Source organism: Boleophthalmus pectinirostris, unplaced genomic scaffold (assembly GCF_026225935.1).
Source record: "Boleophthalmus pectinirostris isolate CB_2022bp ecotype Guang Dong unplaced genomic scaffold, ASM2622593v1 HiC_scaffold_18, whole genome shotgun sequence".
Lineage (NCBI taxonomy): Eukaryota > Metazoa > Chordata > Actinopteri > Gobiiformes > Gobiidae > Boleophthalmus > Boleophthalmus pectinirostris.
Window position 1 is genome coordinate 23,822,346 of NW_026571133.1, and position 17,170 is coordinate 23,839,515.

The 17,170-nt window shown below is 39.4% G+C and overlaps 1 protein-coding gene across 1 annotated transcript; it reads right to left on the minus strand.

Moving 5' to 3' along the window:
• Positions 1-15: 15 nt before the first annotated feature.
• Positions 16-16,693, minus strand: rasgrf2a (Ras protein-specific guanine nucleotide-releasing factor 2a). Its single transcript, XM_055154018.1, is given in 30 exon segments — positions 16-756; positions 833-901; positions 980-1,097; positions 1,188-1,267; positions 1,362-1,559; positions 1,719-1,803; positions 1,965-2,068; positions 2,306-2,335; positions 2,429-2,489; positions 2,579-2,691; positions 7,556-7,662; positions 7,800-7,886; positions 7,974-8,099; positions 8,366-8,874; positions 8,946-9,038; positions 9,161-9,198; positions 9,200-9,410; positions 9,484-9,566; positions 9,666-9,802; positions 9,875-9,941; positions 10,032-10,195; positions 10,269-10,387; positions 10,455-10,564; positions 10,708-10,901; positions 11,111-11,190; positions 11,265-11,518; positions 11,586-11,675; positions 11,888-12,035; positions 12,472-12,578; positions 15,951-16,693. Coding segments are annotated over 30 exon segments (3,957 nt in total). The 5' UTR covers positions 16,230-16,693; the 3' UTR covers positions 16-660.
• Between the last annotated feature and the right edge of the window lie 477 nt (positions 16,694-17,170).

A 17,170-nucleotide genomic window follows, 5' to 3' on the forward strand; every position in this document is an offset into this window, starting at 1 on the left:
AAGAATATTTTTCTTTTTTTAAATTTGCTTTTATTATCAACTGTGCAAGGAAATAGCAATATTTATTATAATGAATAAATAACAGTGACACTGAAGTAAGAAAGCAATACTTAAAAATAGGAATGGAGTTAAAACTTACATATCAAATAAACAAAAATACAAGTGAAGCCTGGCTACAGAAGAGAGAAGGTGTAAACATGTTTTAGAATCAGATTGTCTGATACAGTTTACAAATGTTTTCTAAGCATCACTTAAATTTTATATATAGGAGTATCTTAAATTCCTTCAGATGTAAATTTAAAAAATCTGTATAAGGATTATCAACAACAAAAAAAGCCTCACATGGCATGACATGACATGTCATGTCATGACATTGTTAGGTCTTCCACAGATCATGCATATATAACATATTTAATAAAATTATACTGAGAGGGAGTTAAAATAATGCCCTGTTACAGAAAGTTTTACTTCCAAGATCACATAATATTCTATTACTATTACTTAAAAGACAGTATATCTTTTTGTATTATAAACAAAAAATGATTTGAAATTCAATTTGAATTCAAAAAGGCACATTTTCACCTGAGATCCTTACAGGTAGTGCAAATGAGTGACACTTTGCAGTACAGCATGTGAATTTGCTGTGCATTCTGATGATTCTCAGCTTGGAGGAGCCCGAGGTTCAATGCTCAATGAGAGCTCATAGAGTGTGTCTTCATCCATTACCAGCGATTTATCCAAAAGGAATTGTGTCACCTAGAAAATTAGGAAATATTCCCTGCATTAACTAAAATACTCTTATACCATAATAGCCACAATAACTTTATCATACCTTTGGTTGGTGCTCTATCCTGTAAGGGGCTTGCTGAAACTGACGGATCTCTCGAATAATATGAGATATCTAGTGCAAAGAGCAAAGAACCAATTAGATAGATCTGTTTGAGACAATAAACACTGCAAAATCAATTGTTTTGTTTACCATCCTCATTTTGGAAAAGTTCACCAAACCCTCCTCAGTGAAATTAGGTGTTCCTTCCTCAATAAATGCCAGGTCTGTGAGGTACATGCCCAAATATGGGACACATGGAGGGTTACAGCTGCACACAGATTAAAAAGAGTATAGCTTTTGTTTTGTTGTTTAGAAACTAGCGCTTAAAGAATGTAATTCTTTAGTATTTCTTTTTTACTTTTTCAGTGTTTCTCTGAGATTTTTAAACCTTCCTTCAGATGATACTGTCTTTTGCAGTCTGTCCATGAGTGCTTTTGTCTAAAAACAAAAAAATAATAATAACAAAATAATTTATGAACAAATCAATACAATACATTGATGACCTTCATAACCTTCATAGAGAACATCCAACCTGTTTGCAGACTTTGGTCCATGTCTTTTTCAGTCTGTAGATGGCACTACGGTTCAGGGCAGATGTGATTTCAAGCACACCATTGTAGTTGTTGAGGCAGCGACAGATGTCTGCCACAGCTAACCACTTCTCTATGGAGCCAGCTCTGGAACCCACATCTGTATTGGCCATTATCTGAGAGGCCACTAGGTTACTCATCTGCAAGCAACAGGTCTTATAGATTTAAGAGTAACCAATAGGAAACAGGTAAACCAAGGAAACGACTAAATGCTTACTACAATAATAAATAGTAATTGATTTTCATATGTACTATGGATTACAATGTTATTATTGTGAAATCTTATGTAAAAGATTTACCTCATTGAAGTGCTGACTAGTCTTCATGATATAGGGGGTGCGCTCTGACTTGTCAGTCTTCATCCAGCCCTGGCCCAGGAACTCCCTTTAAATATTGGACTATATGATCTCGATGCGTAAATTATCATCATGAGAATATTATCTTTAATGCTATTTGAAAATATTATTGTTTAGGGTTTTGGTATATTTGGGCATAGCATAAAACAGTTGTTACTGGTACTGTATCTTCACAATCCTGATACTCACTCATAAGGAATACTTCTGAACACTATGTGGTCCAGCAGTGTAATCTGTTCTGCCAGCTCCATAGCAGAAAGTGACTCAAAGCATTCAGTCCTGGGACTCTCTGCCTAAAATTACAAAACAACTTGGTTGGTTATACAGCTTAATAGCCCTTAGTCTATCAGTGCTTAGTGGAATTCATTTGGTCCCATAGACCAGGGTTAAGGGAACTATTCACTGCAGTATGGCTTCTAACATAAACACATTTTAGAGTAACTCAACATAAGAATTGATTAAATGTAATCAATTGTAAGTGTAATAGTGATGAGATATTTTAATGTGTTACCAAAAAGTACCTTTCTTACCACAATGAAGTGAAGTAGGGGACAGGTTTTCTGTGTCAAAAACATGTACTTTTGTCAACTACTTGAATTGAGTAGAATTTTAATGTGGGCTTCAAATGACTCTGGCCACTGAAGCCTACTGACCAGTTGCAGTATGTCTTCAATCTTAAGCTGGCCATCATCTTGATCTTCTTGGGAAATAGCACTAAAACCAAGGACAGAGTTTTAAGTCATTCAAATTTTCTTTTTAAAATCTGTACCAGTGTTTTGTTTTGTTTTGTTTTTTTGTAAAACCTCAAAATATTTGTTGTGGCTTTTCGCTCTTGAGGCAGAAGGTCTGGATCTTTAAGCACTTCTTCCAGAAGACAAATGACTCCAAACTTCAGTTCACAGTTCATTTCAAAGTCCTGAAAAAATAAGAAAGATAAGAAATAAAAACAGCAAGATCCAAATAGTTATTTTTACATATAAACATTGGTTTTCTGATGAGGTAGGCTAAAACCATCCTGAACTCAAAGAGTCAGGGTTAAAAGCATAGGAAGAATATTTAAGATTATAAGGCCGATTTTGCCCCGAATCTTAGCAGTAGGGCAAGTGTGCATGGAGCTCTAAACAAGAGGTGTGCCGTGCCCAAATATCAGGTGGAGTGGAGCAGACTGAGGACGTGATGTGGTGCTTTCAGAATTGCCAAAATTGTAAAAATAAAACAAACTACATAGTCCACAAAAAAATGATGTGTAACATGTAATGTTTTGAATTAGAATATTTAGTGATAAATGAAATAACCTGAATTAAAAAATTGTTAAAATGGAAATAATTGGGGGAAAAAAGCATTAGCATGTGATAGGCGGGTATTATTTTACATTACTATTTACATATAATTTACATTTAATTCAGACTGACAAAATTCAAGTTGAGAAATTCAGACTGAAAAAAATTTCAAGTTGAGAAATTCAGATAAAAAACACTCAGGTCAAAGTTCACCGTACATTCTGTTACTATGGGAAATTGCTAACACCAGGGAGCGCTATGCTCATAAAGGTCAAAAAGCAGAGGACTTTCAGATTCTCGCACACCATAAGCCAAGCGTTAAGTATTTTTTTATTTGACTGTGTTACTTATGGTTTTCTGGTTTATGTTTTCATAGTATATTAAATTTTAACATACCAGGTCTAAACCAGGACCTAATATCAATCCTGATCACCCGACAGTGTACGCGGGCGCACACCCGGGCCCGTCCCGACACTCAGAACTGGTTCACTTCTGGTTTAGACCTGTTTTAATTAGTGCTGTCATGCGATTAATAAAATTGAGAGATTAATTAATTATGATCTGTAATTAATTAATCTAATTAATCTAATTTTAATCTCACCTAAAAATTGCTGAGAAAAGCCTTCAATTTGAGGTATTTTCATTTAAATTCATTATTACATTATTGTGGCAGATCAAAAGACTGATATAGATTTAAAAAAGTGACTTTATAAAGTCATTTATTGTTTAACAAATCTCTCCAATTTGGCTGTTGAGCCCAAGTCTCCATGAATAAGAAACTGTTTGTTGTAAAGTAGCAAAGACGAGGAAATCTGAACATAATAACTTTTGTCTACTTAAAGACAATAAAAAGTCCAGTCTTTCCTTAACCATATTAAAAATATTATTGATAGAGAAATGCTTTATATATGAGATCACTGGTTTTAGTCCTGGTTTAGACCTGGTTTAGACCTACTTTAGTCCTGGAATGGATTAATCCTGGTTTAGACCTGGTTTTGTCCTGGTTTAGTCCTGGACTGGATTAGTCCTGGTTTTAGTCTTGGTGTTAGTTCTGGTTTAGAGGCGCACAGGAGGAAGCGCGGTTTACGCCGCGTACGCGAGAAAACACGATCCACACGCGGCTCACGGCAGCACGTCGATGTCCGCGCAGTAACTACGGAAGGAAACGTGGTCCACGCGTTCTCAGGGTAATGACGATGATGAAGGTGTGTGTTTGTTTGTGTGTGTTTGTGTGTGTGTCCCCTCATGTGGCAGGTCACTATAGGACAGTAGTGCAGACATCATGAGCCTATGCAGGTTGTTTTTATATTTGTTATTTTCTTTTATATTTCACGTCGGGAGAATAATTTCCAAGACACGAATGTGTTTTTACCTGTGCGCTGCTGCCTCTGTTCTACTGGCTCTTTGACCTCGTCCATTGTGCGACTGATGCCGCCAACGTTAACATAATGTTTACATCGCTGTTACTGCGCGCGTTGTGTGGGTTTCCGGCAATGAGTGGAATTACCGAAATAAAAAAATTTATAAATGTGTTTTGTGTGTGTGTGTGTTGTTGTTGTCCCAACAACACATAAAAACAGGTTTTATAATCAAGAAACTCACATACAGAAACACTAAAGTTAGAGATTAAAAATGAGATTAACGCGATTAAAAAACATAACGCGCTAAATATGACTGTAATTAATTAATCGCAATTAACGCGATAATTTGACACCCCTAGTTTTAATCATGGTTCGGTCCTAGGATCAGTCCGTATGAGGCGCAAAAGTCCGGCATCGCAGTTTAAGTCACGGAAACAGGCTCCAAATAGCCTAGTTGAAAACATAATCATGGTATGTTCAGTCTAACAAAAAGTGTTAGATGTTGGGTACTGCTATACCCAACAATTGCTAAAAAAATAAAATAAAAATACCTGATTTCGTAACTGAGGTGACTTAACTAAAGTTTAATATGTTATGAATACATAAACCAGTAAACCATAAGTAACACAGTCAATTTAAAAAATACTTAAGGCTTGGTTGCTCATGGTGTGCGAGAATGTTGAACGTCCTCTGCTTTTTGGCCTTTATGAGCATAGCGCCCCCTGGTGTTAGCAAGTTCCCATAGTAACAGAATGTACGGTGAACTTTGACCTGAATGTTTTTGATCAGAATTTCTCAAATGTTTTTTTTTTTTATCTGAATTTGGCAACTTGCGTTTATTTTATCTGAATTTCTCAACATGGATTTTTCAACTTGAATTTTTTTAATCTGAATTTGGCATCTTGAGTTTTTTCTACCTGAATTTCTCAACTTGAATTTTGTCAGTCTGAAATAAAGATGCTGAAAAGTAATGTAAAATCATACCCACCTATCACATGTTAATGCTTTTTAAAAAATTATTATTTACATTTCAATTTTTTTTAAGTCATTTCATTCATCATGAAATATTCTATTTCAAAACTTCTGGCACATCTATACTTTCATTATAAATGCTTAACATTCATAACATATTCGTGTGCTGTGCTGGATGTCCGTGTGTCGTCCGGATGCCCTCCTGCAGCAGAACACAGCCCCTCGCCCGCTTCCTGTATCAACTTAGCACTGCTCTATAATTTGGTTTTATCTGGAACTGTACAAAAGCTGTTCATTCACATGAGGCCGTTTACAGTGATGTCCTAAAGTGTGTTTTCTTAACATGGTTTGGTAACCTGTCAGTCAAACTTAAATCACAGGGTTTTTTTTTACCTTGATTAAAAGAGCAGGTAAAAATAATGGGTGTGGCCCCTAGCTCATTTTGGCATTTTTTTGAGGCTAGACAGGAAAGTGGTCAGTGACCCAACCCATGTTCTTCACAGTCATTTTGAGTTGATGCCATCAGGCAGAAGGTTCAGGGTCCCAAACTGTAAACTGAACAGATTTAAACATTATTTTGTGCCATTAGCTGTTAATTTGCTAATCTCAGAAAGTGCAGTTAAAAAATAAATGTAAAAGGCTTTGGGAATGTGCAATCAAACTGCACAAAGGCTTAGGGAATGTGCAATCAAAACTGCACATAGGCTTAGGGAATGTGCAATTACTAATAGAATACAAGAATGCAAAGGGCTTGCCTGTAAAGAATGATTTAAAGGTCCTGTTGGTGCATCACTCGTGGTCACACTTGATCTTGTATCTATTTTTTTCCTATGGTGTTTGTTTATGTGGTGCTTTGTGTTGTGTTGTCTTGTTTTTTGACAAAGCATGTTACCCCCTGTCCCAAGACAAATTTCCCCCACGGGAGACAATAAAGGATTATCTTATCTTACCATGTCTGCTGTCCTATTGCTGCGTTGTCGGATTTCCTCACATCCTTGTGTCCTTTCTGTTACCAATTCCATTTAATTTTGTGTAATTTTGTGCTCTTATTTCCATTGTGCCTCTTAAGGCAGTTTCTACGTTTATAAAGTTAGTCGCCAGTAGGTAGGCTACCATCAGAACTATAGAGCCGTGGAGCAGCTAAACTCTGACAGGGACACATTTATTGAGCTCGGGGCTGTGACAGCAGAGCAGATGCACGTCTCTTTTGTGCTGCTCTCTCAAAAGTAGCGGTCAGTAGAGCTTTGTTCAGCAGTACAAGAGATGAATAAAGCACATGAGCACTGCTCTGTACAGACAGTTGCGCATCTGGCTCTGTGCACTCACGTCACATATCAGTCACTTGTGCGGGACAAATGCGGGTCATGCAGTCACCCTCCCCATGTGTTAATGATTTAATTCATATCTGTGTGCAAAACGATAACATCAGAAACATTTATATGAGAATAAACATATTCCATAATCAGCGAGACATCCACCTGTGTGAGACCAAATGCAGTGGACTCCCCTGAGATGAGAATGTCAGCAGTAGCAGTGTTGGACACTCATAGCTCAGGTAAGTACGTGGGGGAGAGCAGTGCTCAGCGGGTCTGCTGTGGGATGGGGAGCACATGAGATCGACACTGGTCTGCTGCGTAATGGGAGGCAAAAGAAAGGAGGAACGCAGAGAAAATTAAAAAGGTTGACGTGTGTGTGCACAGGCTTACAGGGGTGCATGTGTGTGAGAGGGGTGCATGTGTGTGAGAGGGGCGCATGTGCACATGGAGTGTTAGGCAAGCTCTGTCAAGCACATCCAAAATTCTGTATTCCTGATGCCTCTACTGATGTGTACTTGCACTGTGGGGCTCCAGAGCTGCTTGTACTCATATATAACTTTTCCCCACCCCCCTTTTTGCTGCCTGGTAATGAGGCAAAGTACAGACGGACCTGGACACAACCTCTCCTTAACGCTAACGCTAGTGCTAGTGCTAAGTTCGGGGGCAAAATAGGACCCTATGGCTTAGTTTTAGTATCTTAGGGAGGATGTTGACCTTTCTACAAGAACACACCAAGCATGCAAGAAAAGAACCACACCTGGTGTGTCCTGGTAAAGTTCTGGCCCAGAAGAGGCCTTTCACAGCTACTGATCAGGAACACTGGCCACAACTGCTCATTTATGTTAACTTACCTGGGAGTGCTTTGAGACCCAGTGCCGCAAAACATTTAAGACTCGGTTGGTGGCAGCTCTGCGAATAATGAATTCTTTATCACAGGTTTTTTCTGAGCTGCTAAAGCCTAGAAAAGAGCAGTTTCGAATTAATGATAAGACGTCTAATTTCCAAAAGTCACTATGCTATCTATATTTTGGAAAAAAATGTTTAGTCACTTTTGTGTGGTAGTAATTGTGTCAATAGCACTAGTGTGTTGTTTACCCTGGGAGCTGCTGTGACTGGCAGCTGCAGTGGCAATGGCAAATGCTGAAGCTGGTGACACTGTGCGAGTATTGTCACTTGAAGTCACTGCAACAATAAAGTGAATCTTTTGAAGATTGTACTTTCATTTTATTGTATTTATTGTTTAATTATTATTGTAAAAAACTGACTTACCTCCTCCCTGTCTGTAGCGCTGGTGTCTGGGTGTAGAAGGGGAGCGGCAGGGTGATACGTCACCAGACTCACTGCTCACCAAAGTCTCAGGAATGAACTTGTCAAGTGATACTGACTCTAGCACAGCTGTGTGCAGACACATTATGTGTTACTAAAGTGCACAGGAAGCAAGAGTGTATAGTGAAAGCCCTCTTACGGATAACACATATACTGTATATTTTTGCATTAATAATTAAATTTAAACTCCTAAACATTTATTCAGTACTGATTAAATGGAATAAATTACAGTAGAATTTAAATGGCATCCTTGGATGTAAATGCTTGTTGGCAGGATGTAAACAAATGTAGTGCAGTCATGTGGATAATAGTGTGATTATGTTGTGGGTTCCCACCCCTGCGGATGCTGCGCCTTAGCTTCCCACAGAAGGCATCGATGCGAGGCAGCTCTCCACTGATGTCCTCCCCGGCAGATGGGCTGAGCTCTGGGGAGCTGGGACCACGACTGAGGTCCAGAGGGGCCTTTGTGCAGAAGGGGGGTGGAGAGGACATCCCTGAGGCTTGAGGTAGGCTGGGTGAGCGCTTGGCAGCGAGTGGAGGAGAAGAGAAGCCAGAGGGGGTTCTGGTCATTGTAGGAGGAGGGGAGGAGATGCCTGGACAGTGACTGGATGTGGGTGAGTTGGCTGCTGATGAGGAAGGGGTGGTGGTCAGATCCAGGGCTACTGTCTTGGGGCAGATTGGGGAGCTGAGGGAGAGCTTTCTGCTGTGCACAGGAGAGGAAGTCCGAGAGGGGATGGACAAAGGAGGAGGAGAGGAGAATTTGCGGCACAGTCTTGGAGATTTATTGTTTAAGGGATCAGTTCCCCACGCTCCCTGGTTGGTGGCAAAGAACAACTCCAGTGACCTGTAACGGAAACAAACAACAGTTTGCCGTACACAGTGAAATAAATGACATGACCTTGTGAGAGTTTGTACTTAGACTGATCCAGGGCAAGCTGAGAGATCTTCAGACTGTAGTCAGGACAAAGTGACATAACAGAAAGACGATCACAGGAATGTTGCTCTATCCTGAGGCAATGACAGACACGAAGGAAAGCAGTGGAGATGGGACAAATACAGTGAGGTGACTTAACATTAAATGTGATGACGAATGAGTACACGAGCTTGGGAAAACTTTTGGCAACACATACCTCACTGGTATTGAGGTGAATGGTTTCTTATAGATATCAGGCCAGTTTGTCTATGACCACAGCTGCAGTAGTAAAGATCCTGTACGTGTGCAGGAATGTGTTGAGAAAGTCGATGGACAGGAACCGAAGATCAGTGAGGCGCTCCAGTAAACGCTCCACACTGGCGTACCGGATCTGAGGGACTTTGCACGAGTTAAGGGTCTTACTGAAGCATATGTCCACATCATCTTTATGCAGCCGGGTATCAGATCTGAATATTGGAATATTGTTTGTTTAAGAAGTTATATGCAGTTATTTTTGTTTTCTGTCAAAGATACACTTACTTAATCATGTGTGGTACAGAAACTATAGAATTGTCTTCAAACACACTGGTCATCAAACCATTGCATCGGATATTATCAATACACTGAAAGATATAGTATTTTGTCACAATATAGTATTGACACAATAGGTTCCATGTACAGTCTAAATGCAGTACTGTATTTGATTTAATTAGGCCATCAACCTGGCTGATGTCACTGGTCCAGGCAGCCTTTTCCTGACGAGAAGGAGATAATAGGACCACAGAGAAAGCCTGTCCATCAGTGGGCTCCACCACAATCTTAAACTGTAAATGATTAAACCCCTGACCTGCTGCATTGTCTGTAAAGAAAACAAATGACATAAAGAAAAAAGTTAAATTGCCTCAAACAACAGGATGTGCCCAGTACTTACAGTCCTCATCACTGGCATCAAGTTCTTCAATTAGAGTACACTCAATCAGGGACAGTGTGCCCCCTTGCTGTTGGATAAAAATCCAGTTAGCAGCATGTGTCCTTGAGAAAATGTAACATACAGTTTACTTTTCATTCATACTGTATATGAGGCTAACCTTGAGTAGGTGAAGTTTTCCTCCTGACGTGCGAGTGCAGATTAGCAAGTGCTTGGTAAACAAAAAACACTGTCTCTCTCCTTCTTTACGAAGTGACAGAGAACCCAGACGGACTTTACTGAGCATGCCTCGTTCACTGCTGGATGGCAACTGGATTAATGAACCTGCAAAATTGTTTCAAAATCAGCATTTAAAAAGTGTTAAAATGTCCAGAAAACCTATTCACAATTTGCTGACCTTGTCTTACAAAGGTCTGGCTTGTGTCTAACAGGATGTCACAGCCCTCTACAATCATTCGTTCTATGGCCAGGTTCTTCCTGATGTTCTCAGTGTCGCTAACTTCATCATGCATCATCCTATAAACACAACACTTTGTCTTAAAGCTCACACCAACATTTACTGTAACCTAAAATATTCACTTACTTGGACAGCTCCTCCAGTTTAGATTTGGCAAACTCCAGGCTCTTGCGCTCCACATGTTCATGAGGTGTGTGTGCTAGCAGCTCATGGAGAGTAATAATGTATCGAGGAATCTGCAACATTAAAAAGAGAAACAGCCTGATATTACTCACTCGTCACAATATAATTTAATATGACATAAATAAATTGTGATAATAAATTCAAGTACTGCGAAGACAAAGGTTAGCATGTGCCAGATATTGCATGTGGGAACTACCTGGAACATGGGATATGTAAGGAAGGTCTCCAGCATACGGCCCTCACAGGCAGCATTGGACTCATACTGTTTGAGAAGTTTGTCAAAGTCCCTGTTCTGTTTGCAGTTTGCTAAAACTTGAAGGCTGTACTGGTGATTACGCACAAACTCTTGGTATATGTTCAGCATGGGTAGGAGAATATCAAACAGGTCAGCTGAAAACAAGCATCAAAAGGTGAAAGTTGAAAATAAAAAGAAGATAAAACAAGTTAACTTGTTTATCATAGTCACAGTGTAGCAGAGATCCGCTCAGTTATTCAGACAATTCACATAGATATTAAATATATTTCTTGTCAGTTGTTGTCAGTTGTTGACTCTTCTTCCTCGTATAGTTCTAAAAAAATACAAATTACATAGAGCTCACCCAAAACAAGAGTTGGCCAGTTGGCGATACGAGCCTTTAGACCTTGGTGAAAGATTTCATGTAGGAACATTATGGTCTCACTAAGGAAAGGAGAAAGTTATTAGACAACTTAATTGACTTAACTGCTACATGCCAGAGGGACTTGTGTGTTTACCTGTTGAGGAAGATACTGCTGACATCATCGTGACTGATTGGAGGTTTCTTGGAGCTAGCAGCCATTCTCAGCGGCCTGAGGAAACAGTTGACCAGAATAGACAGCTGGTGGACATACTCAGTCTCTGCCTCCACCATGTTGAAAACTATTTGGTTCCTCTTCCTCATGCTTTCTGCATGAGGGGAGCAGATGTAGTCCTGGACAATTATCTTCCACTTTCTTCTGCAAAGCCAGCCACGCAAGAAACTTTGGACCTGCCCAGACAATGTATACCATTTATGCAAGATTTTTTATACAGGGCATAGTTACAGGGTGACTTACCTTTTTGATCTTTTTAATATCGGGGTCTTCCTCTTCTTGATTATTCTGGCAAGGCAACATCTTTTCCTTGGTTTTGTTCAGCACTACAATCTTGAAACAACAAATTTTATATGAATGCATTGCCCTGGACAGTAAAATATTCATAAACGTCAAAAAAGAGACCCCTGTGTTGCATGCTGAGGGTGGGTGCTCCTACACAACAGTTTATTTTTATGCAGCACAGTCTTACCTTATAGCAACACATAAAGGGATTTTAAAGTGTGACCATGTGCTAGCATGTGTGTAATGCATGTTAGCCATACCTCAGCTTTTAGTCTCTCAATCTCAGTGTCCTGGTCCTCCAGCTGAGTGCGGAGCTGATTGGCCGCAATTTTCTCCGTCTCCATAATCTGCACCAGGTGGATGTACTTCTGCATCAGGATCTCGCGCTCAATGATGATGTCTGAGTAACTAAAGCATGCACACAGTAGTTTAAACTATGTGTAGTTATTTGTGTGTCATCAACCTCAATATATATATTGTATAAATCATGACTTAACTATTTACATTTTCTTCTATTTCCATTTTCTTAAATGTAATCTCTAAGAAGGAGTAAAATATTCTGCGTTTGCCAAATAAAAATAGTAAGAGGTGACCAGAGAGAGCTTGAATGCATAAACAAGTCTGAGATGTAACTATTTTAGCTATATGGCAGCACCAGTGTGGCCTAAATATGATATGCATACACTCAGATGAAGGTTATGGTGCTATTGCTACAAGTATGAGAGTTGATAATATTCAAATAAGGAAAATCTTTACAAGATAATTCAGTTCAAATAACATTATTTGTCTTTTTCACACTGAACTAAAAAGCTGCCTATTTTATGTGTGGGGCAGATTCACTAACCTTGCCTGCTGGATGCACTCCACCCACTCATTACATTCGGATTCCTCCTCAGACCGAAGCTCCAAAGGCTTCTGCCCATCATGGCCAAAAATAATCAGGAAATAGTGCTGTCAAAAAGAACATAAAATATTTAAGCAAACTTCCTATAGGCTCCTATTAAGACCTTCTGAAATGACCAATCAGTTTTAACGGTATCATAATAATTTGCATTGACCCACCCTCACCTTTGCTGATCACAGTTGCTTTCATTCATTTATTCATTCATTTTATTTCTTTAGTGTGTTCAAAACCTGACTCATACTTGACCATACAGCCACATTGTCTGTCAGCATGATGCCAAAAATATGTTTATGCTCAAGTATCAGCTCTTGGGGTTCCTTGTTCCCGATTAGGAAACCACTGGCCTAGATTGTGAAGATACCACAGTCTAAAACCAACTCACCTGTATTTCTTTTATACTGAAGTGAAATATGATGCTAACTAAGGTTATGACTTGTCAATAGGTGAAAGCCAATTAAATATTTTACCATAACACTAATATCTTTTAGCCTGATGTGATACTGCTGTTAGTAAATTTAATTATTCATCCATCTGTAAACTCCCCATGCTGGTACATATGATCTTCTAGGTTCAGATACGACATGAGGACCGTTCATGTATAGATATATTTTCAGGGGAAGTGTGTTACTTGGAAGTGTAGGAACCACTGACTAAGGCTGGGCTCTTCCCATTCATTGATTTGTTTCCCATACAGTCATATTACATATGAAACCAATCTATCTCTTTCATCATTTTGTATTCTAGGTTCGCCCACCCTAATTCAGTGGGACTGAACCTGGCATGATAGCACCAAGGCACTTTACTTTCTCTTACTCGACAAAATGTTGATTTTAAAGGAAAAGGAGGGATATTATGGTAAGGCTAACACTGGGAGAAAGTAGGCCTGTGTAGTAATGATGTAACGATAAGCGGCTGAGAGACACTTGCGAGCGTGTGCCGGACCAGAGAGGCTTAAGGGCTTGTGAGTGTGTGTGTGTGTGTGTGTGTGTGTGCATGTATGTGTATGGGGGAGGGATGTTTTATGTAATCACTAGGGCCTGTAGACCTCCTTGCACTGCTAATGTGACTTCCCCTGAACAGAAACTCACGCTTAATGACTTGATAACAAAGAGTAAGGCAGGGCCCACCACAGAGCACAACCAAACATCAAGATACTAGGAGTCAAATACCCATGTGCAGTGGGCAAAAGATGATGTGGAGCAGAATAATTCCACATCCCTGCAATTTAGATAATACAATCCACAACTATGTATACTGAATGTTGCTTATCAGCAATGTAAAGTTAAGGTAAAATAAGCCTTTATTTATTTGTCCCTCAATGGGGAAATTACAGTGTTGCAACACACTTTTGTACTGCAGTTACCTGAAGTGCTTCGAGTTTCGAGATTATTTACTGTAGCTTGTAATTACTTATGTCTATGTGTTGAGGATCATTAAAGAAAAAACACTTGTTACTTATTTGTGAATTAAATTGCATATTTATGATGCATTTGTAGCATGTCAGTAGTAGTAATATTGATAAATAGCATTGAGCACAACCTGTTTTCACACATTTAATTCTTGAATAGATCTGTCAATGTATTCACTGTATCAGTGTATGAATAAATAGGAGGCATTTTATGCATTGTGTTAGATTATCATAAACTCTTTAAAAAGAAGATGAGTTAAGTGACTATGAGTTTACTGTGCTTGGTTGTTTGTGGTAGTTTGATATTCAGACAAGAGTCCGCAGGCAAAAGGACCAGCAAGGATGCTATTCTTAGTCAAGTACAGCAGCATCCCAGAGCACCGGCACTCTTCATACAAATACAAATACAGTCCTGCTGCCAACTCATGTCTATGTTTTGTATGTTTTGTTTATAAATAATAAAGGTCTGGGTATATAAATGATACCTGTTTACTTTGATACTTTTTCAATATGCTGTTTTTATCATCTAGAGCCAAAAACTTCAAAGTTCATAAATGTTTTTTTCTTGGAGCAAAATATTACAACTTTTGTTTAATATGTTTTTCTTTTTTTGTTTTGTTTTTATAACATTACATGTTCCAGTACTTTGTTATTATGATTATGAACTGTGACAAAACTGTGCTGAACATTACTGTAAATCAGCCTGATACGCCATCAGTAACAAGATTTTGTTATTTTTTATTTTATGATTTGAGTTCAACAAGTAAACCTGGTCAATTTGTGTTTTTACAGAATTTATATTTGTATGAAAAATACAAATATGCAACACAAAGCGCTTAGCACTGCACTGAGCACTGAGTTAAACTGAATCTGAGACTCTAAGATAACCTATATATCCCAATCAAATCAAAGCACTGTTTAGACCTCCAAAAACATATTCAGAAATGCATGCATTCTTGTATTAGTTTAGCAGTTCATATTTCAGTTTTCTGCAAATATTAGGCCCCTGGGCTTCTTTCAAAAGCAACACATAACATTTTTCAATAGTGTTCAGCTTTTATTGAATCTGTCACAGTAAATACATTATAATAACATTTTAGTGTACTATCAAAAAACTAATGAAAATAACTTATTTCAATAAATTACTTTGATCTTGCTTTGTGTTTTATCTGATAGCAATCCTTTTTTAAACCTCTTGTTCTTTGTGGACCTCATTATGCAGAGATCAAACAGTGTCTGCTCATCTGTACTTTCATGTCTGTTTGATGATTGTACAACACCATCCTGAAGAAAGCCCTGTACAGGTATAGGGCTTTTTCTGAACTGAGCACTAGACCATATTTTCAGAAACAGGGAGCACAAACAGACCCCTGCAGCTCTAATGTCATGCTGTCACACCAAATACACTGCACCTGTCTGCACTTTCATCTTAACCACGCTCCAGTAAAAAGACCATGAACCACTTCAAGAGCAGATGTAACATAAGAGTCAAAAATGGCACTCAAAATTGACAAAAAAATAAAATAAAACTTACAGACTATTTGTTACATAAAGGTTAATATATATTTGTAAAATGTATTTACAAAATCAAAAGAACGATGGTCCTAAGGGCACTAATACTGTAAACTGCAAATTTAGCTACAAAATGCTAAACATTTCTTTCTATGTTTGATACACTATCACATAATTTGTATGAACTGTTTAGGCCTTTTTGTTGGTTGAGTGGCTCAGAGGCAAATGAGCGTCCCTCGGAGACTTTGTCTGCCCCAGCTGCTGATCCTGGCAGCAGCAACACATCAATCTGGGTCATATTAGTAGCCTGTACAGTTAAAAACAAAACTCAGGGATTTATTTGATTGAAAGAATTCAAGAAAAAAAAATCGTGCTACGTTGCATATGTTTAGCACAGTGATAGGGAAAAACTAAAAACGGAGACTCCTAAGGCCTAATTTAGAGTGCAACGCGTCAAGTGTATACCCCCGTGAATGTCCCTGAGTTGTGCAAAGTCTACCTGCTGTCTCTCGGGTGGGTCCCTGCCAATCCCGGACGCTTTTGGGGCTGGCGCACGCTCACACGTGCACCCCTCCAGCAGGTAGATGCCCGACGGTCTGGCGCTCTGGTCGTTCTCAAAGTAGAAGAGCACATTTTGATAGAGGGCGAAGAACTTCTCAGCCCAGCGACCATTCTCTGTGGTCTTCTTGCTCAAGAAGCCCCGCTTGGTTCCCTCTTTTCGGGCAATCACGGATAGATACAGAGCGTGCCCCTCATTGTATCGCACACTCTTCTGCATTTCACCGAAAATTCACTCAGTTTCAGCGTGGTGCCAACTTTACACAGGACTCGTAGACTTCTGACCTGAAACTACACGTGACGTGTTTATCTTTTGATAAAAACGGACATGGCTAAAAGTGAGATACAGAACAAGGAATCAACCAATAGGTCTATGTTCGTTTGTTGTGTAGGTAATCCAGGCTCGCTATGGAAGAAGTTGTGTTGTCCACAGTGCTGTGCAAATCAGTCCTTTGCTCATCCGCGCGCTCATCCGTGCGCTCAGAGTGGACCCATGCTCCAAACTTCGGCAGAGTGCACGTGCACTAGACAAGACCCTCTGGAGGAGTAGCCCACCCTTTCTGGGATAGAGTTGTAGAGTCCTGTCAGCGTCGCGCAACAAAAAATAGACACAGAGAACAGACGGTGAAAACAGAATCACGACGAGATCAGCCGTAATCGGCTTTCACACTAACTTAAAGAGACAGGTCCCGCGCTCCCCGCCTTACTGAGCTGTGCGCAGCGCATTCTACGCTCCAGCCCCATGGAGCAAAGTTTGTATCAGGAGATAGACAGTCTGTGCCTAAAAAGAGAGGGAAGGTGAGTGATAGCCTACTGCTTGCACTTATGTTAGACTGCATGCAAGCCATGAAAATACCTAGCGTACAACATCATGGGCTGGCTGAGTGAGCTGAGTGAAATTAAATTAAACTAAACTAAACAGTCCATGTAAGGTGAAGCCAACACTTGATTGTGAATAAAAGACAGAGCATTTAAATGGGCTTAATTAAAGCCGCAAGTGGCGATATAGGCTCTTGATCAGCACACACTGCCCTTCTCCTTTGCAGTCAAGTGCGGCCGAGATCGCAAAATGGCGCCATCAAGTGGATAAAGACATGATTCTTAGCTAAAAACACTTAACAGTTTTTGGCGTTCTGTTATCATGTTTAGCTATGGCTAATC